The 25,810-nt window shown below is 38.9% G+C and overlaps 1 protein-coding gene across 1 annotated transcript in view; it reads right to left on the bottom strand.

The window, feature by feature from the left end:
• Window positions 1-25,810, bottom strand: part of FYB1 (FYN binding protein 1) — a 51,041-nt gene that overhangs the window by 2,392 nt on the left and 22,839 nt on the right. The window contains 16 exon segments of the mRNA XM_075739904.1: window positions 1-19; window positions 134-165; window positions 1,308-1,341; window positions 5,104-5,266; window positions 5,567-5,672; window positions 8,070-8,139; window positions 9,201-9,232; window positions 9,913-10,053; window positions 10,610-10,679; window positions 11,652-11,674; window positions 16,576-16,720; window positions 18,914-19,070; window positions 20,730-20,847; window positions 22,291-22,337; window positions 23,115-23,134; window positions 24,234-24,283. Coding sequence (XP_075596019.1) covers window positions 1-19; window positions 134-165; window positions 1,308-1,341; window positions 5,104-5,266; window positions 5,567-5,672; window positions 8,070-8,139; window positions 9,201-9,232; window positions 9,913-10,053; window positions 10,610-10,679; window positions 11,652-11,674; window positions 16,576-16,720; window positions 18,914-19,070; window positions 20,730-20,847; window positions 22,291-22,337; window positions 23,115-23,134; window positions 24,234-24,283 — 1,227 coding nt within the window.

Raw genomic sequence — 25,810 nt, 5'->3', positions numbered from 1 at the left:
TCATTATCATAAATGCAATCTGAAATACAAATAAAATGCAAAAATATTAGTATTGTGTAGTCTTCGAATCAAAGATAAAGTTATTTGGTGTAATTGAATATAGTTGTTGTATTGCTTGAAATGTTCAACATACCATCACCAATATCATCGTAAATCTCTCCATCACTGTAATTTGAAAAAAGAAAAATGTATTAAAAATTGAGACATCAGATATATATCACTATTAGCATGCAGATACAAAACAATGTAGCAGTATGGTGCAGACATGCTATCAAGTAATTAATTTGCTAATTAGGAAAGTGCAACTTTTGTGGTAACAGAGCAGTGTTGAGCAAGACAGCTAGGTCAAAAGATTTTCAGTGAAGGGTAGAGCTCGATACTTTCTAACGTGAAAGGCTTGCTTTATTAAAAGCTTAGTTTTTTTAATTAAAGTTTTTAAGTAGCTATTCTAAAACACTCATAGAGATATTTCTGTAAAAAATGAAATACTTACTGATTTTTTAAAATGGAAACCAGAAATGATGAGTTAAAAAAATCAGTGTGCCCTTGAAATTCTTATTTCAAGTTTCTGTACTTGGCAACACCATAATGGTTTTGGAGGAGCAGCTTCTTAGATAATGAATTTAGGTAATGTCTATAAATGAAACATACTCCATGAACAGGAATTTTCAAAATATGTCACTTAGATACATGAAGAGGCACATGGAAGCCAATAAGGCTATTTATATATAAGTTAAATGTATGTAAAAGTGTTTGCAGGCCTCAGTTTTAAAAGTGACACCTGACTTGATATTTAAGGGTCTAACATAAAGCCCATTGAAGAAAATGGAAAGGCTTTGTCCGATGAGAGTTTTGGATTAGAACCTAAATGCTGAAGTCCACGCAGTTATTTGGAGCAATGCTGAGCCAAATCTGCTCAGTCCCAATGAGACTGAAATAAAAAAAAAAACCAAACCCTAAACAAAACCTGGTCCATTTTAGGTAAACATTTGAAAATGGCATCAATACACTTAATCACATTAATGTGCAGTTCAGTAAAAGACTGTAATACCAATAATGCTTAATTGTAATTTTTCATGGATTAAACCAGAGTTTATGGTTAAGCAATGACAAATATGGCCCTGGAAAATTTCCAGAATGGATGTATGTGTCTAACTCTTGAGAAATCTAAACTCCACAAAAATAACTCAATTTGCAGGACAAGAATGACATACTAAAATAATTACATTTCACTTTTATTTAACAAACAGTTTAGAACAAAATTGAGTGTTATAACAAATTTTTCAAAAAGATCACTTTGTACTTACTTCTCAACTAAATTGCTTCTCTGAACATAGCCATCTGTAAAATTCAAATATATATGTATTTAAGTTAAATGTAAATATTCATATTTTTTCTTCTGTTGCTAGCGCTAGTGAAATGCAGTTTTTCTCTTTTAGGTATTTCAGACAGAAAGACATAACAGATGGATAACAAAGTACAATGGACATGTATTCAAGGAAAATTTTGCTATGTCATATTTTAGTTTTAATTATTCTGATCTGCTTGTTTAGTGTAATGTGGTGCCTTAGGTAGAGAATCAGAATACTATAGTAGCTCCAAGCCCAGTTAGATGTCTACTGTGCCAGGTACTTTACGTATTCATAGAATGTCATTTCTCTTGTTTCATTGCAATCGTTTCCGTTGTGTAGAAAACTAGTGCTGAAAGGAGAAAATAGTAACACAGGTAATGCAAGAGTAGGTTTTCATCTTATATTTTAGTTTCCTGGTTATGTAAGAGGGGTGTGAAACAATAGGTATTAACACAAAATACAGTACAATTCACAAACTATAGCACAAAAATGTGGTATAATAATAACCACATAATAATATTTATAATAATAAATAACAGAAATATGTCTAGTTTCCTACAGGAACAAAAATTTCTTATGAGATGTATACACCAATTAATTATCACTGACTGTAATTGTTTTGAAAATTTTTAACTGTATCATTGGTAAGAACTGTTTATATAGATAATGGAAATACCTTAGAAAAGCTACTCACTAGTGAATTATTACTCTGTTGCATTACTAATGAAATTGGATAAACCCACACATATTCTTCTTCGATATATTTAGTATCTTGAAAAAATTACTGGCTGTCTTTGATAAAAGATATCTACTGAAATACTTTTGGTATATTGGTATAACATATACCAGCAAAGAGAAAGCCTTAACTATAATTACAATGTTTGTAGGTAAGCATTAGTATGTTGGTACAAAATTAGGACAGTTCTAAAGGAGAAATGTGATCTTGTGTTATATTTGAAATCACTATATAAGTTGCCTTGTTTTATTCATTAAGAGGCTTAAATGGTCACACTAATTGATTGCTATATATAAAGTAATTAGTGATTTGCTCTGTGAAGGCCATAATACATTAAAACCACTGCATTTTAAAAGAAAACTTCTGTATTGTGCTAGAGCTGAAGGCTGCCTAAAGAGGCATTAATTTTGTGTGATAATATTTTATTTGACACTAATCTGCCTTAGCTTCTGTTTAAGACTTGTAAGTTACATGAATGAAAATAGTGCTATTTAATATTTGATTTCAGCTACGTAAGATAGAATTTGCTTCATTTGTCTGTATTTATATCTTCAGGGTTATGATGATTTGATACTTACATAAATTCTATTATAACTTTTGCCTACTAAAAATGTTAAACTGCAGGTAATCGTCAATGGTCAAAGAACCCAGTGCTGCAGATTTTCAGTCACCTGCATATTCTCTCAGGCTGATTGCAAGTCAGTACACAAAGGGAAAGCTCTGTCTATTCAGAATATTCTTAGCCTGGTTGTCTTTCCTCAGATTTTATTATCTAGGATAAAGGCATGGAAACCTCTCAATGGAAATTGAGAGAGTTTTTTAAAGATGTCATGTTTTTAAAATTCTCCAAGCAGACTCCAGTAATTTCCAGGGCTCCTGAAGTCTCAAATGATTTTAAATCATTTGGCTAATCCAATCTTTGTTGTTTCTTCTTTTAATTTTCTCACGTGAAATACAGGAAAGCAAAATTTTTTTGCTAACAGTCATGGTGTACAAACACAGTGTGCTTGCAAGCCCGATGTACGCATGCCAGTCCTTCTACTGCTGCAAAGCATAACCTAGGCTTTTCTGACGGTCCCTAGCCCCTAAATATGTGGGAGATATAGCCCCTGCTGATCTCACACTCTTTCAAACTTACTAATCCAAAATCACACATCCAAAGTTTCAGTTTCTAACTCATTTATTCATATTTATGTGGCTTCCATAATCGGGAACAAAGCAGCCGGTCAGCACACTCCATCTTGATAACTTACCACCACTGAAAGCTGGCCAGCTGCTCTCTGACAGTGTAAAGGAAGCCTGGAGAGGACACCACTTACATTTTCAGGCACTGAAGTCCATTTATATCCTAATGTTTACGCAAAGTCTATGAAAGTGAATTGAAGGTTTTGGTGTATTTCAAAAGGTACATGGGTCAGACCAAGGCAACAGTAAGAAGGAATTTGAAAAGGTAAATGAGAATCAGTTCCTTGTTTCACTTTTGAAATTTCATATCATTTAATAACAATTAAAATAAGTGATAGCAGAATAAGCTCCTAAGATCATCAGCCCTTGCTTAAAAACGTGGGAAAACATTATAATATAATTTGTAATTTTGTTTAACTGCTGGTAGAGGCATGAAGCTATGGAAGTGCTTCATAAGTTAATGATGAAATGGAAGAATTAATGTGCAAGGAAATAACAAAAACATCTTTATTTTTTTATTTTTAGTTTATCTGACCTTCAAAAGGTAAAATCATATCTTGAAGATATGAGAAGCTAGAGCAACTAGAGCAACTAGAGCAACTGTCATGAGCTTAACTAAAGTAGGATTCAAACTTCACTAATTAATGTGAAAATCGACAGAGATCTATTCAGAGATTTTCAGAGAGGGTATTTTTATTTGTTTTGCTCTTTTATGCATACCAAAGCAGTAGCTCTTGTCAGTATTTGAAAGGCTTTGAAGACTATGTGAGGAAAACAGCCAACATGAACTACTTTCTACTTTGTTATTAGCTTGATTCAAAAAATGCAGCATTGGAAGCTGCTCTTTGGGAAGTGGCTACACTAGTGCAATCTGTATTTTGAAAAACATATGTGTTATTATGCAAGAAATTCTTCCTCATCCTGCAGGCCTGCCAGGAAGAAGGCTATACTCCAGACTGTAACAACTGAGTACAGAAGAGAGAAAAATAGAAGGAAAGTGACTGAATCCCTTTCCAGAGGTTTATGGCATTGGTCTGTCTTCTACATAGGTCAGAGGTAAAAAGTAAAGGGGACCGGAAGGATGCTGCTACTTTGAACACAGTCTGTTCCTACACAAAGTGAATTTTCATTAGGAGGTTTGAAAAGTACTGTAACAGAAGCATATTCAGAAATTGAAACCAACAGTAGATGGTCCAGACTTCTCCAAAAATGCAAAAACTTCTGCCAATGCACACCCTGGCCAAGAGTTTCAAAGAAAAGCTGAAAGGCCTCGCACAGCTCCCAAAACAAGCAGGCATGCCAACGAGGACATATGCCTTGGATCGGCTCGGGGCTGGGGGAAGGCTCGTAAGCAGCTCACCCCTCTCCAGCCTGGTGAAAAGATTAACTCCATCTCTGGAATCCAAAGTAAGACTATTGTTATTGATTTTCCCTTGGCTGCAGTCAATGGGCAAGTGCTTACCAAAGGTGCAGCAAGGATTTTACTTTTACTAGATTCTGTGGGGTGTCCTAGCTATACTCTTTTTGGCAAGTTAGAGGGAGACAGAAGGAACAAAAACATCTGCTAATCTTAGTTGATACAAAGCAAGGTTTAAATAATTCAGTTGGCCTTTTTTTCACATTTGGTATCTGTTGTCTACTGAAGTTTTAATTTTTTTAAAAACACAATAATAAAATAACAACAATCTACCTCTTGTCGACTACCATGCAAGGAAAAGGACAAGGATTAGGCTCTGCTTTAATATGACAAGAAAGAGGGTTTTTTACATGTCCTGACTCAATCATTCTCTGACAATTTGATTTGTACTACAACTTTTTAGTAAAACTTACATTTTCCTTCTTCATTCCTGCACAGGACCTTGGTATCATCTGTACTTTCTATAATTTCAAGAGACTCCCCTGGTTTAACTTGTAAGTCTTTAGGTCCCCATCTTCTCTGGGGCAAATCCTGGACTGTGGTGGTAGAGTAAAGAACTTTAATTTCACCTTCAAACTGCAAAAATAAAATAAAGAGATGCTGGTTAAAAACCATCAGCGTAAAGCTTATGATCATGTATTTTTAGACCAACATATTCCCATTTATTACTAAATTTTGGAAAATTATGCAAATAATTGTTTATGCATTGTAATATGAGCCCATGCTTGTCATTTTGACTTACAGATGCTCAGATCACTATTTTTACAAGTAATTTTTACAAGGCAAAGTAATGGATTGTTCACAGATTAGGGGGTACAAATTAGAGGACATCATTCAGATATTTTAACCTTTATCTTTTATGTGAACAAAACTTACTTTGAACTTTTTTCTGAACTCTTTCTCTTCTCTTTCCATCTTTTTAAGCTTTTGTGCATCTTTTTCATCTGATTTACATTTTCCAAGGCTTGCTGATTTTGATGAACTAAAACGAGGTTACAGATAAAAACAAATTTAGCAACACAGCTGAGGTATTGACAACCTTTCTGATCATTTTAGTGAAAATGCATTTGCCTTCATGTGTGTTTAGTATGTTTTTGTTGCTCTACAAAACTAGTATGGATAATACAATACAGATTTGATTTCAAAAGAAATAAAAAGTTGGGGTTGTCTTTCCTGCTTTTCTCTTTTAGTAAGTTCTGATGTCAATATACCTATCACATAAGTGATTATGGAAAATTATTCAAAGTATCTACCTGCCACAGCAATGAGAACTTTACATCTACCAAAAATAGTTTAGGTGAATGATATCCATCACTTTAGAGTCTATAGGCAAGGGGCAATTTTTGTGAAATCTATGTATCTTTGGGCAACAGGCTGAGTAACATGTGTCCCACTCTGGAGGCAGTTGAACATCTTAGCCTTTTGTACAGCTGCTGTGTTAGCCCCCCACCTCTTCAGCCGCTTGGTACTTGGTGCAATTTCTCCCCCCTTTTCTGGGCCACATGCCAGGGCAGCACACCAGAGCGTTAAGGCACCCCTTTAATGTGCCTGGTTCTTGCTTTGCTTGGGAACCGTAACAGCCTGGTACATCTGTACCTGGACCGTGACGCTCTTGCTCCCCTATTGTTTGGGAACAATAATGATATCAGTCACCTCCGGACAGCCTGGTACACCTGTACCTGAGTCACAGCCCAAAAGGGGGTGATGGCCAGAAAAGTTCTGAGTCTGTGCAACTGGTGGAAAATACCAGAATATTTCACCATATTTCACCAGCTGGGCCAAAGTAGAAAAGTACCTGACAAAAGTCAATTCTCTAGGGTCCTATAAACAGTGATTCTAAGTGAGACTCTTTGAGCTCTCTTGGATTGCAGCAGGCTGTGACCAGCATCTCCCCTGAGCTGGGATGCCTTTGGGGAAAATCTCCTTGAGGACCGTCTGCCAATGGAAGGCCAGGGTGAAGCCAGCCTCCTCAAGTCTCAACTATCGCCCGCTGAGGAATGCCGATGCGTTGTATTTAGTCTAGACTCGAAGAGGGAAATTTTAACTATAAGCTAGCTTCCTTCATTCACCTTCCTACCTATCTATGTATTTAAATATTCACATTTGCCTTCACGAGTGTGGGTGACTCATCACCGGGCCCAAGTATTTCTGTCTGTGTGTACCTGTATGTTTTATGTTTATCTATCTATCTATCTATCCACTTTGATTTACGATACCTTAAGGTAAGTTAGTGTGAACCTTGCCATCTTTGAATCTGTAATTAACTTGCTTTTTTGATCATAACATATTTTACTGAATTACTTTTAAATCTTTAAATTAGTCAATCACTGAGTGCCACTAAAATTCAACCTTTGATTTAACTCATCCTATTAATAAATTTTGAATTGACTAAATCGTAACCGTGTCAAACACCTTCATCCGTAAAAGTCCTCTGTTCCCACAGAAGACCTTGCTACACGAGGGAATCTGTATTACATGACCCATTTCAAGTTCTGTTGTTTTTTTTCCACATCCCTGATACTGTTGACTTGTGCCAAGGAGCACAGAAGGGTTTTATGCCCTAACAGCCCTTCCTGATGCTGTACCTGGGAATTTAAAGTCCAACTCTACTTTTTGATCCTTCCTGATCTCTGCAGGAGTTGTGGATGACAGTTTCACTGATGATGAATGTATATGTGTGTGTGTGTGAACTAACCTAGATTTAGGTTAGGAGGGCCACATCTTTTCCTCTGGATATACGGTTCAAAGAGCTCTCTCTGATTTAATACCTCCAGACTAGATTATTGTAGTGCATTCTGTAGCTCCACTTGAGTGGAATTAGTGACAACAGAATGTGACATGTTGCAGTCATCTTCACAGATGTATCTGTGCTCGTAATACATCTGTGCTCCAGAGATGGCCATAACTTGCTGGTCCAGGGATAAAAGTTTTCCAGGTTGAACTTTACACCTCCAGATGTGTTTCATACTTACAACACAGGGCACTATCTCCTTTTCTCTTAAAATACTACAACAGCTGGGATCAAGTACTTATCCTAACAGTCCCCAGATTTTGACAGGAAGAGGAGTGCATGCAGAGAATCTACAAGGAAGTACCTCTAGGCCATGCATTCATTTCTACCTCTTGTCTATCAGGGACTGAATTTGTTGACGTTCAAAGCATGCTTATTCATTCTACAGTTAACTATTATTTCAATCTGAAATAGAAGCAGGTAGCATTCAACTGCCATTGCCAACTGTAGTGTTAGGAGAACTACAAAGCCTGACAACAGCAAATAAAGCATATATTAGTAGCAATTTGCCTCTAGTAAATACTTTGAAAATGTTTCACAATATATTACAGATTTCTAATCAGGGGAGTAATTCCCATTTTCACTTGCTTGAGTTCAGGCGGTGGAGGAGGGAAGTCTGAAGAATCTACGTCATCATAAACATCATTGTCTCCACAATCTGAAACAATAGTGTTTAAAAGAATGGAAAATTATTATGTGATCCTTGAGTAGTGAATACATTGTGTTACAATCTATGGTAGGGTAGCTAAGTTGACAAGAAATTGCAGCAAGTACTGTAGCCGTTCATCGTCTATAGTAACTGTGGGTTCTCTGTTTTGCACAATGTGCTGTGCAAAACAAACATCAGCCCACCTTTTCAGAATAAGACTCTTTATTAATAATAATAGGTATTCACTGATATTTTAATCTTCTTAAGCTGAAGCAAGTTTTAGCACATGCTGGCTAATGCAATAGCCTTTAATCTTCATTTTAATTAGTCTGTTTCCCACTGTGTTGCATCAAAGTATATTTTTGGGGTTTGATGTTAATGTACACTCAGGCACTTCTGAAGCAGTCTGATCAACACGACATTGCTTAGAAGTGGATGAGAGTCACATGTATGTCAGCTTTTAGGCCATCTTGCAATGCCAAAGCAGTGAAAAGAATTCTTACCCCAAGAATATACTTTGAATCACATTTAGCGTATTTGTAGAAAGGAAGAAATTGTTCAAGTCATCAAATCCATGGCTAGAAAAATCACAGTAGGAGATAAAAGGTTCAGAACTCAGTTCAGTCAACAGCCTCAAAATTTGTAAGAACTTGCTTTTTATTCCATGGCTGAGCTGAGGAGCATATGTTATCTTAGGAGGACATTGCAAGTGATAAAAATAACAAGCATCTCTTTTTACTGTTGAAGTCTTGCACTGTTTCTTTCCAAGTGTATCTGTTCATACATAATGTCAAATAAAATGAACTGGTGGAAATCTCACACAGAAAAATCATGGGTTCTTAAAAAATACATTAAATCGTTTTCTAGAGAGCTTGCAATATATTTGTATCTCCTTGTCTGTAGCCAAATCACTCACAATATTTGAATTTTTTTGCTGGAACTGGCTAAGCAATAGGAAATCCTGTTTCCTTCCTTGGATGTATTTTTGTGACTAGCATGATACAGAGTAATGTATACAGAAAAAAGGATCAGGAATCAATATGGAGGCTGAACAATAGGCTATTAATTACCTTTTCCAAACTGCTTTCTTGAAGGAGACATGCTGGAAAAAAAAAAGATGCTCATTAAATATTTATATCTTATTAATAGGCTTTTGCATCATTTAAATCATTTAAAAAACTTGCAACACAAGGGCTCCAAGTAATCTCCAGACATTTTGAAGCTCCACTGACACCAGCAATAGTCATGGACTAAGTCTATTTTTACCACTGAATCAAAGTAAACTGGTTCAGAACCAAATGTGAAAAGATGGTGGTAAAAACACCAGTTGCTGATCTAACCTCTAGGCAAGATGGGGAGAAGACAATCTTTGCATTTTTCTGTTTGGCATATTATTCCTAAAATTTGGATTAATGGGACTAGATGTAGCAGTTTATCTCAGCTATATTGTACGGATGAGCAAAGTACATTTTAACTGAGGATACAGCAAACAGATCACCAGAGTGGCACAAAGATGCTCGATTATTTTGGTGCTCTTGAACAAAAAAAATTTTTGGTATATTTTAATTACCAGACTTATGCAACAAATACAGCTTGTTAAGAAAGTAATTATATTATGCAGGTAAAAAGAAAGGAGGTCAGTGTTTTTGCAGAAATGTATCATCCTGAGCTGCAATTTTTTGCATAATTCATTAGGCTGCTGTGAGAACAGGTTAGTAGCATGTGATCAATGCTTTATTAGAATTAGTTAATGTGCACTGTGATTTCCTGGCAGACTCTTACAACAAATCTCCATTATCTTCTGCCCCATTGACTTTGGTTGTTTTTTCTCGTACACTTTTCTTTTTGTCATCTTTGACCTTTAGCCTCTTCAAGATTCCCCAGGACCAGATACCATTCTTATCTTCATCCTGCGATACAGACCTTTGGAGTATGCATGCAATTATCACAATGTAAAATGTAAAATTCTTTTGTAAAAGGTCCAGTTTAAATTCTCCATTGATGCACATAATTTTCATTAATGTCAACAATGTATATACCACAAGGTGAGGTCACTTACCTAAATGCTAAAGACTAAAATGCTAAAGTAGAAATAAGTGTGTTAGATCATTTGTAGATATTGGGATATATTTGTAGGTATAGATATTAATCTAGTGGCTTACTGTTTTCATATTGTTACTCAGCAAGCTAACATTTTAGTTTGTTATTTTCATTTCAGAGCTATCTGTCTAGTTGGGGATTTGGGGATTTTCATGATTGCAGCTGCTTTTGCTGACATACCAAAATTAATTACAGAACAAAACTTCTCTAAAAAAATGTAGAACCCCTTTTTTTTTTTTAGCTTCATGAATCCATCCTGATTTATACCCCCTTGCTGATCATCCTAGTACTTGCTAATTATTATGCCTAATTCAAAAATACTAAAACCTGAAAGCACTCTGTTAAAGAAGTAAATTATTTAAATGATACAAAAACTTACCCAGTTACAGTATCTTCATCATCAATCCCATCATAAATTTCTTGATCCGAAGGAGGAAGTGGGAACATCTCTTTAACAGATCAAATAGTAAATTAATGCATTTATATTTAATGCTGCTGAATAGGGTATTCATTACTGGCCTGTTAAGTATGTCAGATGTGTGTGCAGTTTGTGCAATATCCTTGCAAATGGAATCTCTAAACCAGCACAGCCTATTTATTAAAACAGTGATTTAGACTTAGCCCAGTTGGGAATGCCATCCACAGCATTTAAATGTGGCACTGCTAATCACAAGAGCATGAATACTGCAGATAAATGCAAGTACATTGTATTTGATGGAATTCTAAATGGCTGATGGAATTCTAAATGGCTGATTTTGGACCAGTCGTTATGATGACTGATGACTTTTAAATTTTTGTGTGTGACTCGAGTGATGATTGAAGATGTCAGACCAACACTCTCAGCAAGTGACATCTTGCATTCATCCACAGAACCCAGAGGCAAGTGTAATGTAAACTTGCTGTTTTGGTCTCAGTTCTGACCTTTGAGCCCCACCTCCTTCAGGGCAGGGTTAGCTCAGTTTCCATCTCTAGTTCCACTGGTCAGAGTGATCACTGAAATCTGTACTTAGCTGGCAGCAGCTTCATTCAGCACTGCCAGGGGATGTTTCTGCTATGACTAGTATCTAAACTCTAAGCTGAGAAGATGAGCTGTGCTCTTGTGATCAAAAGAGAATGCTACATAAATATATGTGCCTTGTGGGATGATTTACGTTCACACACACACAAAAATAAAAAATTAAAGTTTTGTCATCTTCTGGCGTGCTTCTGATTCACAGTATCTGAAGACAAAACTCCTTTCTCACCCAAGTTCCCACAGGTGGAAAGAAAGTTAATTTGGCCACTGTACCTCCTTGTTTGTTGCCTGTTAGCTAATATTTAGCACTCTTATGGGTAATTACTGCATTATTTGGAAGCTGCAGAGGTCTGAAGGTAAGCAGTACACAGAACAACTCTCCCCAAAAAGTGTATGTAGAACTTACGTCCAGCTCCACTTTGGCCACCACTGGAAAAGCAAATGAGAGATGTTTTAGTGAAAAAACAGTCATCCTTTGAAAAAAGAAAACACCATGATCACCCATCACTTTTTAGTTACTACTTCTAAACCTTTTGGCTTTGGCACTCATCTACATTGCCAGCTGAGCACTGCCAATTCTGCACTGGAAGCTCAGGCACATGATTGTGTGTTCTATATGGGCAACAACTAAACGTGCCAGTTTTTTTTTCTCTCTGTTTTCACCACACTCGCACCAATTTCTTACAACCAAATTAGCTGCATTCTCACTAATGCTAAAGAAAATGTGTCATCTAATTTGTAAGTGAACTAGATCTTAGATGAGAGATTAAATTTTAGTATATTCAGGTAGAGCAGGAAAAAATACTCTTTTTTTTTTTCCCTTGGAAATAATTACAAATCAAAAACCAGTATTTTAAAATATCATTCACAGTAATTTAAAGGGTTATAAGAGAGAGAGTTATCAATACCATCTTTACTTAATGTAAAAAGAAAAGAACAGTATTTTATAACTAAACTTGTGAGGCAAATTCTCTATTTGCATAAATCAATGCAGGTATTTCAAGCCAATGAAGGTGCGTATTTTCATACAAGCAGAATATTCAGCCTGAATTGTTAGTAATTGTTAGCAACTGTTAGCAATTTCCAATAAAGTGTCATTTTCAATGAAATGCAAACTGATGTCTACAACTGTAACAATTTACTATATCTAGAATATATTTTGTATTCATGTTGATATCTTTAAAGTACAAAATATGACTTAGGATCATAGGATAATTCATGTTGGAAGGGATCTCAGGAGGTCAGGTAGTCAAACGATGGGAATAAAAGTTTGGTATTACTGAACACTAGAGAGTGCATCCACACCCTTTAGATTCATCCCTTATGGGGGGATTTTCTTAAGATGAAATGGTAAACAAATAAGTCTATTGTTCAACTAGCTTTCCTTGGGTGACGCTTTAAACTTCTAACTGCATGTTTCTAACATTTCAAGGATTCCATATTAGCCCCATGTTTTAACAGTAATTGAAAAAACTTGATAGGTTCACAGTAGCTGAGATTATTTCTAGGACAGAGCCTTACTTATACATCAAAACAAGATATTTGTTAAACTCTTGTGCCAAGAAATCCTGAAATACAACAGCCCTAGTCACTTATTAATTTTGGAATATTAATAATACTACCACTAATGAGATAATACTATTTGGTCAAAAGGCTTTTTTTAGTATGGCATTCTTACAGTGGTTTCAAAACATGTTGATATATGTCAGACCTTCCAACAATTCATGCTCATGAACTGAAAAGAATGCTATTAATCACTAGAGAAGATAAAAATGTCAAAATACAGCTTAAAGGATTTAACGAATCTGAGCCATTCATTCATCCTTCCAAGTTCCTTACGCATTTTAATATGCAACAGTGAAGTATTCTTGTTTGGTTTTGAATTAAATAAATTTTCTAAATTCCTTGCATTGAGGTGGTTAATTATAATGCTTGCCATAGTGGAAAGGATTGGCCAAAGGTACTTCTGCAACGAAGTACCTAATACTCAGATTACCTAAAACCTAGAACAACTACAGCAACTCCTCTGGCTAGGTTACAATGTTATGATACCAATGTGCAAGGAGGAAAACTGATATTGAGCAGCCTGGAAAAATATCAGATGATGCAAAACTGTATTGGTTGCTTAAAGAATGCCAGCCTGAAGGCAGACCTTTCTAAGCACTGTTTCTAGAGCTGATGGGGATATTCTAGCAGCTGAGGATGTTGTCTACCTAGACTTTAGTAAAGCCTTTGACACCATTTCCCACAGCATTCTCATGTAGACTCTGGCTGCTCATTGCTTGGACAGATGCACTCTTTGCTGGGTAACAAACTGCCTGGATGGCTGGGCCCAAAGAGTTGTGGTGAACGGAGTTACATCCAGTTGGCAGTCAGTCACAAGCGGTGTTCCTCAGGGCTCAGTACTGGGGCCAGTTCTCTTTAATATCTCTACCAGTGATCTGGACAAGGGGATCAAAAGCACTCTCAGTAAGTTTTCAGGTGACACCAAGGTGGGCAGGAGTGTTGATCTGCTGGAGGGTAGGGAGGCTCTACAGAGGGATCTGGACAGGCTGGATCCAGGGGCCAAGGCCAACCGTATGAGGTTCAACAAGGTTCAGTGCTGGGTCCTGCACTTGGGTCGCAACCCCATGCAACGCTACAGGCTTGGAGGAGAGTGGCTGGAAAGCTGCCTGGCAGAAAAGGAACTGGGGGTGTTGGTCAACAGCTGGCTGAAGATGAGCCAGCAGTGTGCCTAGGTGGCCAAGAAGACCAAGAGCATCCTGGCTTGTATGAGGAATAGTGTGGCCAGCAGGACTGGGGAAGTGATCATCCCCCTGTACTCAGCACTGGTGAGGCCACGTCTCAAACACTGTGTTCAGTTTTGGGCCTCTCACTACAAGAAAGACATTGAGGTGCTGGAGCGTGTCCAAAGAAGAGCAATGAACCTGGTGAAGGGTCTAGAGCACAAGTCTGATGAGGAGCAGCTGAGGGAACTGGGATTGTTTGGTCTGGAGAAAAGGAGGCTGAGGGGAGACCTTCTCACTCTCTGCAACTACCAGAAAGGAGGCTGTAGCCAGGTGGGTGTCAGTCTCTTCTCCCAAGCAACAAGTTACAGGACAAGAGGAAATGGCCTCAAGTTGCTACAAGGGAGGTTTACGTTGGATATCAGGAAAAATCTTTTCACCAAAGGGGTTGTCAGTCATTGGAACAGGCTGCCCAGAGAGGTGGTGGAGTCACCATCCCTGGAGGTATTTAAAAGATGCGTAGATGTGGCACTTAGGGACATGGTTTAGTGGTTAGACTTGGCAGTGTTAGGTTAACAATTAGACTTGATGATCTTAAAGGTCTTTTCCAACCAAAATGATTCTATGATTCTATAATTCTATGATCAGCTGCACGCAGCAGCCAGCCAGCTGTGTTCCCTTTATTCCAGCCAGGCCTCTAAGTTAAGGTGCTGGGAAGGCGTAAAAGCAGGTGTAATGGCTGAGTGTCTCAAGGTGGTTGTCCTACACATTGAAATCCTCCACACCCGTATGTACATCTCTTATCTGAATCCTGGGGTATGTGTTTCTGCACATCAGGACATGTAATGGAGAATGACCACTGGTTTATTGCATCACATGACAGAAGGAGAGTTTTGTGTGAGTGAGGTTGGGTAAACAGAAGTACCACTGTCATGTTAGGCCATGTGATAGCCTTGACTTTTGTCACAAGATCACTAGGATGTTTCCTTGCGAGCAAGTTTGATATGCTGCTGGAGATGGCACTTCTCTAGCTGCAGATCTAGTTGATGTGAAACATGGGACATTGAAGTAGAGAGTCTCCAACGTAGCACTGCATTGCAAATACACGTGAGACTGTGCCATAGAGGAGAAACTTCCAATGAAGTAAAAAAAAGTATCGCTCATACTCATCTCATGGGATTTTATAGGCCTTCTTTTCAGGACAAAACATATTAGCCACACTCTCTTCTGAAGGGCCATCACAGCCATGCTTCCAGAAATCCCTTCTCTTCAAAAAGAAAGAGGTAGTATGTCTCATAGTTTGAGAGCAATGAGGGTGATCAGGAGTTCCCCAATGCAGTGAGTGTTTCTATTGCTTTTAAAGTCTTACCCTTACATGTTAGAAAAGGCAGTATGTGACTCCAAAAGACTGAACAAGAAAAGAGAGGGAGGGAAAAGATTTGTGCTTCCTGCTGGTGATTTGTAATCCTGCATGTTTTGCATTTTGTTCTTTTTTGGACTGCAATGCTGTAGGTCCTCTTCCAATAGCATGGATTCCTCCTGAGTATGGTTATATGTACTGGATTCCAGAATCCATTCTTGTTCCTCTGACTACTTCAATTTGAATAGCTCAGTTACATGTTTGTTATATAATTGGCTGTTCCTTTTGTGACAAGAGTCTGCTTTGTTGTTGTAAAACATGATACTAAACTGGGAAGAGTGGCTGATATGCCAGCAGGCTGTGCTGCCATTCAATGAGATCTGGACAGACTGGAGAGTTAGGTGGAGAGGAACCTAATGAAATTCAATAAAGGCAAGTGTAGGGTCCTGCACCTAGGGAGGAATAACACCATTCACCAGTACAGGTTAGGGGTTGGCCTGCTGGGAAGCAGCACTGCAGAGAAGGACCTGGGAGTCCCGGTGGACAACAAGCTCTCCATGAGCCAGCAGTGTGCCCTTGTGGCCAAGAAGGCCAACGGTATCCTGGGGTGCGTTAAGAAGAGCATGGCCAGCAGGTTGAGGGAGGTTATCCTTCCCCTCTACTCTGCCCTGATGAGGCCACATCTGGAGTTCTGTGTCCAGTTCTGGGCTCCCCAGTTCAAGAAAGACAGGGAACTACCAGAGAGAGTCCCGGCGAGGGCTACAAAGATGATTAAGGGACATGAGGAAAGGCTGTGAGGGCTGGGGCTGTTTAGTCTGGAGAAGACAAGACCAAGAGGGGATCTGATCAATACTTATAAATATCTAAAGGGTGGATGTCTAGAGGAAGGGGCCAGACTCTCTCCAATGGCGTCCCGTGACAGGACAAGGGGCAACGGGCACAAACTGGAACACAGGAAGTTCCATCTGAACATGAGGAAAAACTTCCTCACTTTGAGGGTGACTGAGCACTGGGACAGGCTGCCCAGAGAGGTTGTGGAGTCTCCTTCTCTGGAGATATTCAAAACCTGCCTCGTTGTGATCCTGTGCAACCTGCTCTAGGTGATCCTGCTTTAGTGGAGGGGTTGGACTCGATGATATCTGGAGGACCCTTCCAACCCCTACTGTCCTGGGATTCTGTGATTCTCCTGTCTAGGCTGACTGGGGTAAATCATTAGTTCCTTTTCATGCATTCGTTATATGTACCTGCTGATACCGTCCTGCTCTCCAACATCATCATACACTTCTTGGTCACTCTCTGAATGTTTCACAGCAGCTCTGGTAGATGGTTGTTGCTTTCTTCTTAAAGAATCATAGTCAATCTCAACCATGGTTGTTTTAATATATCCATCTAAATGAAAGAAACCTTGTAATTAGGCAGAGATAGTTTTAAAGCTAATGGTAAAGGGATGAGCTTAACAGAAGGTTCACAATTAGTAACTGAATTGTTTTATATGATCTTTGAAAACTTTCAAAGAAATGTCTCATTCCAAGCAGCCTCAGCCTAAGTCCCCATCTGTCTACACAAATACAAATCTCAGATCTGTCTCAGATCTCCCCCCCAAACCCTCCTCAGCTGGTGTCAAGTTAACTTCACCTTTATTTGCTTCTCAGCTACAGCAACAGAATTTTCTGTGCAGACACCAGGAATCATGGGGCAAGCTCCCTTTCTCAGCTAACCTTGGCACGACTGCAGCCTTGTGGCACACTTTAGGGCAGTCCATGACCAAAAGATTCCGACAGGTCATTAGGAGGGAGAGACACTTTGCATTGATTTTTCTTTAGGTTAGCAACTGCATTGCTATCCTCTTGTCCCTGGATCTTACCTAAAAAGATATATACCCCTGGGTGCAATGGCTCAGGAGAAACTTGCAGCAGAGCAGCTGGCCTGAGATGGGGAACTCTGTCTCTGCTAAGGGGAATTTTAGACAGGGCTACTGCCTGTACAGAAGACAGCATGAAAGGATTTTCCTGAGGGTGAAAAATGCTCATGCATTGCTTGAAAATGGAAAATCCCCCACTCTGCTGCTTCTGAGTGAACCCAGTTTTTACTGTGCTTCTCCTCAAATCTGTAATACATTGATTTTTTTTTCTTTTGTTTAAATGATCAGAACTGATTTTCCTCCTTTGTTTGCCTTCTTTACAGACTATTACTGGCCTGTGAACATTGAAGGCTGAAGCACTGGTGAAACAAATTGGGTTGTACCATTGACATTTGTCAGTGAAAAGTCTTGTACAGTTTTGCTGAGGCAAGAATAAGTTTATGAAAAGTAAATTAATTAAAGGAAAAATAATTCATTGACTACACATGCTCAAGAAAATACCCTTCTCCAAGCCCTCACCAGGATTTGTTTCCTATGTACAAGATGATCCATGCAAAAGTCTTATTTATAAAACTTCCAAGTATCACAGGAAAGCTGATATTGGAACTTACCTCTTGAGATCATCTTGGCCAATCTCCTTGGCCAAGGAGGATATGCTAGAGCAGTTTGCCCAGGAACGTGCCCCGTCAGGTTTTGAAGATCTCCATGGATGGAGACTCCACCACCTCTTTGGGCAACCTGTTCCCTTGCTGGGTCACCCTCACAATAAAAAAGTGCTTCCTGATGTTCAGACAGAATTTCCTGTGTTTCAGTCTGCGCCTGTTGCCTCTTGCACTGTCACTGGCCACAACTGGAAACAGCCTGGCTCCATCTTTACATGCCCCCTCATCAGATATTTATGAACAATTATAAGATCCCTCCTGAGCCTTCTCTTCACCAGGCTGAACAGTCCCAGCTCTCTCAGCCTCTTTTCATATGACACATGCTCCAGTTCCTTAATGTCTTTTTACATCCAGTACTACAAAGTGCTCAGTTGGTATTGTCCAGTTCTACATGTGTGAACTGTCTTACTGAACTTAGTGTCATTTTAGTCTCCTTAAAAATAAAACAAGTGCTTTAATAATTTTCACTGATTTTAGGGATCAGTCTTTTAATGTCTTTGCTATAAACCAGGAGCCAGATCATCAAGACCTTATCATACTCATAGATCCACTGATGATCTTTATAAAATTAAAGAAACATCTTAGATTTCAGACAAAATAAAATTTAGAAATCAGTTAGAAACATTCCACAGGAACAGGAACAAGACAAATTTGTCCTTAAAACAGGACCTTATATTCTCTGCTTCTATTTTAGGAACACCTATGTTATTTTTGACATAAAGACATGAAAAAATGTGATCCTTGTTACTGGCAGGGAGCCAAGTTCTGATGCCATTTGAAGGCTGACATGGAATTACCTCTCAATAGGTCCATGAAGAGCCCAACATACCGTTCCTAACTTATTCTAGTGCCTGTAGATGTTACATTGTGTTGTACAATAACTTCCAACTATGAACAAAGCCTTGCATGCCAGCTAAGGACATGAAGGTGAGTTGTGGTAATTATCTACTTTGGTGGCCAGTGACTCAGCCATGGTAAGGCTAGTCTTGGTGTGATGCTCACACGTTTGCTGTCATACAGTGAAAACATACAGGAGCATAGTGAAGAAACAAAACTCACAACATCCTTTTATCCTGCCCAGCCACTTTCCTTCTGGGTTGTCTGTGAGGCGAATTATTTCAATCTCATCGCCCTGTTTGACACTCAGCTCATTCTTCCCTCCCTTGTGGTCAACACAAACTCGTGCCTGATGAAGGACTTGGATGGGTCCTGTTAACTGCAGAGAAGCAACAAAAGAAATCACAGATGTGGAAAAATGGAGTTCTTTCCCAAACATTCAGACAAAAGAGATAATAACTGTAATGATGATTATTCGTTTCACTGACATTTAAAATAGTCTAGGCAAATAAACAGAAAGGCATCACTTCTCTCCCAACTATCCAGTTTAAATTAATAATCAAGAATGAAAAGAGAGGGTAACGGCACAGCAGTAGAGCAGCTGAAGAAGTCACTGGCAGGATCACAGAAATACAGACTAAAACCAACAGGCTAACCCATGGAGCCTTTCACAGGTTCACAAAACAGACATGTGTTTAATTCTAGTGGGCAGCTCTGTGTAGTTCCAGCAGAACTACTCATATCAATAAATGTTCATTAACATAAATAAGTCTGCCATATAATGTTCTGTGTTTACAATTATACTCTATAAATGATCCTACAAATACTCACAAGAGATGATCACACTGTTTACTAGAATTCAGGATTCTCTTTGTGAGATCTTTAGTATATGTTATGGAGAAACCACTTTGGATTTGAGTATGCGTGGTTTTAAGATATATGCGATCTTGCAGAGGCATGTGGCTGTTGACAATTATAGCCTAGCTCAATAATATCTATCCTGTACAGGCGGTGAAGAAATGGGAAACAAAATGTGTGCTAAAATATATTTGTTTGCATTTAAGAACAATAACATACTTTAATGGCTGCAAGAAAGCACTCTGCAGTCTGAAAGCATTCAGTGCACTCATGCCTACACTTCACAGGAGTGGTCTGAAAAATACTTGAGGCCTGATGAATTCCAGCTAACCCACTATTATTAACTATTAGTACTTTCCTTTAATATTTGCTCCTCAGCTCCTGTCAGTCTCTCCATAGCACACCAAGGCCATGATCTGAGAGAATCACCATGGCTTTACTGTGTACGGAGCATAATAGGAAGAAAAACAAAGCTGCCCACTATGTACAATGACACTGAAAGAAGCACAGTGAAGCATTGTGAACAGGCATTAGCTAACAGAAGATGACCAGTAGATTTGTAAACTGTGATAGCATGCTGACCACCAGCTATATAAAAATTATATAAACCAGAAAGAACTCTCTCATCATTTAGCCCCTATGCTTTGACAGTGACGTTGACACATGCCCTGTTTCCTTCCTCCCCATTTAGGCTGGAAGTCCCTTTAGGTCCCTTTAGACAAGGGCAATGAGTTGCAATGTAATGTTGAAATCTCTTAAGGGCTGAATACTGTTATACCCAACTCCAGTGAAGCAAAAACCACTAAGTATATGGGATCCAATTCCCACATTTATTAAGGACTTTTGATGCTATTCTAGTGATGTAAGTGCTTTTTAAACACAAAAGTGAAAGGAAATGTTTCTAAGGCTTTTTTATATAGAAAGAACGTGAGAAAGGAATTTAATGAAAACTATATAAGCACTGAAAAAATGTCTTTGACCTTGGTACAAAGCCTGAAGTCAAGCATATGTCAAACATAAAAGGGTAGCTTAAACCTTTATTCAGAATTTATCCAGGTGCTTGAACTATTTACCATAACAAATAGTTTTGCAGCCAGCTGAAAAGTGTATTTTGAACTTGACAATGCTAAATAGTGCTTCTTACATGTCTTCAGACAGATTACAAAACAAAAAAGCTTACTTTGAACTTCTTTCTTATTTCCTGCTCTTTCTTTTCTTTTTCTTTTTGTTCTTTCTTCTCTTGGTCCATTCGTTTCTTTTCTTCCTTGTCCCGCTTCTTCTCTTTTCCTCTTGATGATCTGAAAGTTCATTGCCAGGATTGAATGTAGCAGTGAAGCAAATCACATTAGAGCTTTCTTATCGAAGGTTAACAGAGAACTACATGTGATGGAAAAGGTTTCTCCCAGGGAAATCAAAGCTACAGATTCTAAATCCTAGTGTGGCTGCAACAGATAGAGAGAGCAGGCCTTTCTCTTATATTATATTCATAATTTAAAGCAGCTGTCCTCAAGAGGACAGTATGCAAGGAAAGTTTATCTGGAGGTAAGAGACTGGCTTTACTTGTGCATGTCCAAACACCTCTCAGTTAATTTTGGCAAGCAAGCTTGGAAACTGGTAGCAGTCTATGTCACGTGCCACTGGCTGCAGCTGTTAAACATTTACCCAGGCCATCAGTGGTTGATGCAGCCTGAACTGAAGCCTGAGCTACCACTGGACTGTGGTTTTAAACCTAATTGCAACCTATTCCAGCAGTCTACACAAATGACAGTCAGTCTTCTGCACTGCATCATAAATGCGCGTATCACGCCAGGGTACATTGCCTGCGGTGCCCACGTCCTGGAGGGTACTGAGGTGTGGGCTCTGGGATGTAATTAGGAGTATAGCTACAGTTTTGCCATTTGCTGCCAACGGTTTGGCTGGAAGAGCTGTGCTTTCCAAACCCTATGGAACAGGGTGAGTAAGGCTCCCTCCTCTTCCTGTTTTGGTATTTTTACTAGACTGATGTACTCAAATTATATTAAAAAAAAGACTGAATGAGGATCACTTGTTTTGATTATATAGATTTAAAATTATCTATTTTCAAAACGACTTCAACAATAAATTTTTGCTGAAAGTAATTCTACATCTGTAACAAGGTATTTTTGTGTAGGAACTTCAGACTGTTACTTATTCCAAGGGAATTAGGGCTTTTCTTTGGCTGTTCTCAGACAGTGAATCCCATACATTTAGGCATTAGCTGTGCAAGAGACTCCTCAAAGTAAAGGGCTAAATGGCAGAAGAATGACCACAGCTCATATTCTGGCTTTGTAGCTATACTGGGGGGCTCAGGCCATGAGAACTGTAAATCCAGTCTCTCATGGAAGTTCTAAGTACATTTATCTACAAAGCAAGAAAAACAACCACAGCAAAATATCTATCTGTAGTACCTAGGGGCTGGGATTATTTTTTTTCCTCCTAGGCTGTAATTCCAAACAGTGATTCAGACATGTTCCTTAGATCAGAAATCAGACTTCTGTTATCTAGATCACAGTAACCAGATGGTTTTATCGCAGGAGTTTTTCCAGCCTAGGGCATAGCATATCTAAGTAGGAAAGAACCTATGAACAACCTGACTTTCTGTAGGTGAAATGAATGAACACAATAATGCGTGGCAGGGACTGCAGTGGAATCACACTTTTGTGCCAGATGAAGTATCTCTGTTAGCAAGCTTTACAGTAGGTTACAGAGTTCAAAATTACTACCTGATATCATTTATGTCTTCATACATCTCTCCATCACTTTCTTGGCCCTATAAGAAAAAATCAGTTTTCAATGGCCTAGATACATTTGGAAAGACGTGAAGAAAATGGACCTGCTATGTAAGCTTCATACAAATGATATAAAAAGATTTACAGAAAAATACAGATTAATTTAATCTTCCAAAACCAAGTTGCTACATTATTCAAACGCACTATTTGGTTTTTTCTGACTTTGTTTTTATGAACCGCAACTATAAAGTTCTGGATTGTTACAATCACACTAGCACATTGCTTAATACAAACTGGGTGTTTTAATTGCAATGTTAGTCCTGGAAAGCCTTTATCTCTGTTGATGATTGCACTGCCATGGTGAAGGTGCCAGGGTTAGCAGTAGTTAAAACGAACACTGAGGATCTAAATAGGACTCTGATTAGGGTCCCAGAGACTGTTTTGGTCCTAACACAGCCAGGTACTTAAAGACACAATACTAACCAGCCCTTAACTGAAAGAAGTGGTTTATTACTAGAATAGAATAGGGCCTTTTTTTCTGGAAAATTTCAGTGGCATGAAATGTCAGTGGAAATAGAAGGGGTGTTTTTGCTTTTTTTGAAAAATAAATTTTTGGTGTCTAGCCAGCTTTGATAATTAGTTCCAGTTTGCTCTGCTTACCTGGTTTTATTTCTGTCCTTCACAATAAGTAAATGCTTCTACAATTTACTGTCAATATACTGGATTCATTCTGCAATTAATTTTCTAATGTGTTGATGGGATTTTATTAAATTTGTAAGTTTGTGCTAAAAAGGTCTATCATGGAGGGTAATACTTACCCCCTCTGTATTTCCATGACCTATATGACAAAAAATAAAAACAGAGTATTTATTTTTTTGCTGTACAGAAAACAGTTCATTCTAGCATTAACTATTTACAAACTACTAATACTAGTGATATTAACTAGAAATACGTGCAGGCTCCTGGCTTGAATGCAAAAAATCAGAGTTTTAACCAGGTTGCTTTTGTAATATACTGTAAACTAGAAATATCTAAAAAATGGCATATTTCACCATGTATTTTTAAAAGTGGAAAATTTGTTTTAAAGATTCTTTTGTGACATTGATGAACTTACCTATGCTATTTGTTTACAAAAATGCCTATTTATACAAGAAAGTCATTGTTAAAAACCTAATAAATCCAAACAGCCCTCAAAGAACTTGTTTGTACCAGCCCCACAGCTGAATAAGGAGGCCAAATGCTCTTTTGGTAAGTCAGCCTCTACCCTGGGCTGCAGAAGAAGAAACTCTGTAAATCTGCTTCCTCCTTACTCTGCAGGTAGTTGGGTAAGAAAAGAGCTTGGGCTCAGTTTCAGCTCCATGGCCCACATTGCTGTCTGACAGGGATGGCTAGCACACTAAACGATGCATGCTGTGCCTGGCACAGACCAAGTCCTCTCGAGGAGAGATCAGAAGGCAGATGGAAATTCTCTGTGTCACAATCTGCTTCTCTGGCTGCTCCTGGTACAACACAGCGACTCACTGGCTCTTATTGAAGGCAGACCACAAAGCGACATTAAAAGCACAGTCAACAATTTTTTTTTTTTTTTTTTTAATCAAGTATAAAACAATGCCTGCTTCACCAAAGCACACAACTTCAACACTGAAAGAGCAGCATTCATTTTGGTTCAGATGTGAAAATCTGGTAATTTACAGTTCCAGCATATTTCTAACCAAAAAAAGAGGGGAAGAGGAGAGATATTTAAAGCAGTTCCTGAGAGTCTGTGATATTAATTATAGAACAGTGAGTGTTGTGAGACAACCATCTTCACCCATAAAACTGCAGAACTGGCATAATTAGTTACACAAGTCACTCACGAATACAATATGCTTATCTTATAAATACGATATGCTTACAGCTTCATATAGCTGCCATTAATTAGAATGCGTGCATCTTACCCTGTGAAACAAATTCAACATCATCATAATTTTCTTCATTGTCTGGACTTCTGTAAATATGAAAAAGTGGACATGTGAAACCTATGAAGATGGTTTTATGATTGCATTTTCATACACCATTGTTCTGGTACTTTTTTCAGCTATTTTATACAACAGCTGGATAGTCTATATGCTACTTAAGTACCCATGAGATTCCCTGAATTGTTCTTTCTGACTGCAACTTGGTTTTTCACATAGGAACACCTTGATCCTGAGTCTAAAAAGGGAAAATGAGCCAAAGGCGCTCAGATACCACGGAGAGGGGTGTGGTATGAAAAATATAACAGGCAGATGGGCTGACTGAATGGAAAGAATCTGTTGGGCTTTTTAGCCATCTTTGCAGGTGCAGGCTTCTTACAAAATGCACAAGCAGAACACCGGACTTTTGCACAATGTTAAATATAGGTCTAAGACTTGCTCCTTGACTTATAGAGCTTAAAGTTTAAACAAGTGACAAAAGAAATAGTGCTATAAGGTTAGGCAGGTAAAAGGTCTCTGATGTTAGAAGTTCTGTCGAACTGAGAGAAGGAAGAAATTGAGAACGTAACTAATAATATCAGGGACTTAAACTTTATAATACCTTAGGAGAGTTGAAATAAAACTAGGGCTGACAGTCATCATCAAAGAGGTGTAATCAAAGAAAGAACTTGAAAGCAGAAACTGATCTTTTAAAATTGGCTTGACGAAGAAAGCACCGAGACGAGGGTGAAAGAAAAGGTGTCAGCACCCAGGCACACGTTTTCACCCGAGGGGAGAGCCCGGAGGGTACGCAGCAACGGGAGAGCAGAAGGACAACCTGGAGGTTAATTTCGCAGGTCCCGTAAGGCAAAGAGGACACAGCTGGCTCCCAAGCGTTTGGGAAGGAGGGTGTCCAGGAGGGTTTTGCCGGGGCGCTGCGGCCGCTAGATGGAGCGGTGACGACACTTCCCCGCGCCGCCCCGGCCCGGCGGGGCGTTTCCCACAGCCCCCAGCGCAGCAGCGCTGCAGTGATGTCACACCGCCCGTACCCAAATGCAGTATGCGTGCTGACACACACCCCTTTAATGCCTAATATATTCTCCCCGTCTGCCGTTTGCTGCTACGTGGAGTAACTGCTGGGCAGAGAGCAGCTCATTATTCAGGCTCAGCTTGTTTCTGGTCAGTTTTGACATTATTATGAAGTGCTTTTAAGGCTTTGTCACTTGGAGGTTCCCCTTTTGTACGCAGCTCTTAGAAGAAGGATAAAGAAAGGAGCCCCATCTGTGACAGAGGCTTCCCAGTGTTACCACAACAGGTCATGACACGGCTCCTGGTGCAATTTCACAACCAGCACGGAGCTCAGTACCTCTGGCTTGCAAAGCTGCTTCCTGGGGTATGGGCGGATAGACCTGACCCTCCCGGCCCTCTTCCCCCCAGAAGAATGCAGAGGAAAGCTTCAGTTATTGATACAACTGATTTTCTACCAGTCTATGAAGTCTTTGAAACCATCTGGAGCAAAAACCCAGCAGGGTGTCTGTTCCATCCCCCTCTCCCCTTACCAACAGGGCAGAAAAAAGTGG

This window comes from Balearica regulorum, chromosome Z, assembly GCF_011004875.1.
Source record: "Balearica regulorum gibbericeps isolate bBalReg1 chromosome Z, bBalReg1.pri, whole genome shotgun sequence".
Taxonomy (NCBI): domain Eukaryota; kingdom Metazoa; phylum Chordata; class Aves; order Gruiformes; family Gruidae; genus Balearica; species Balearica regulorum.
The sequence above is the reverse complement of the archived record's forward strand: the minus strand, read 5'-3'. Positions and strand labels throughout refer to the sequence as shown.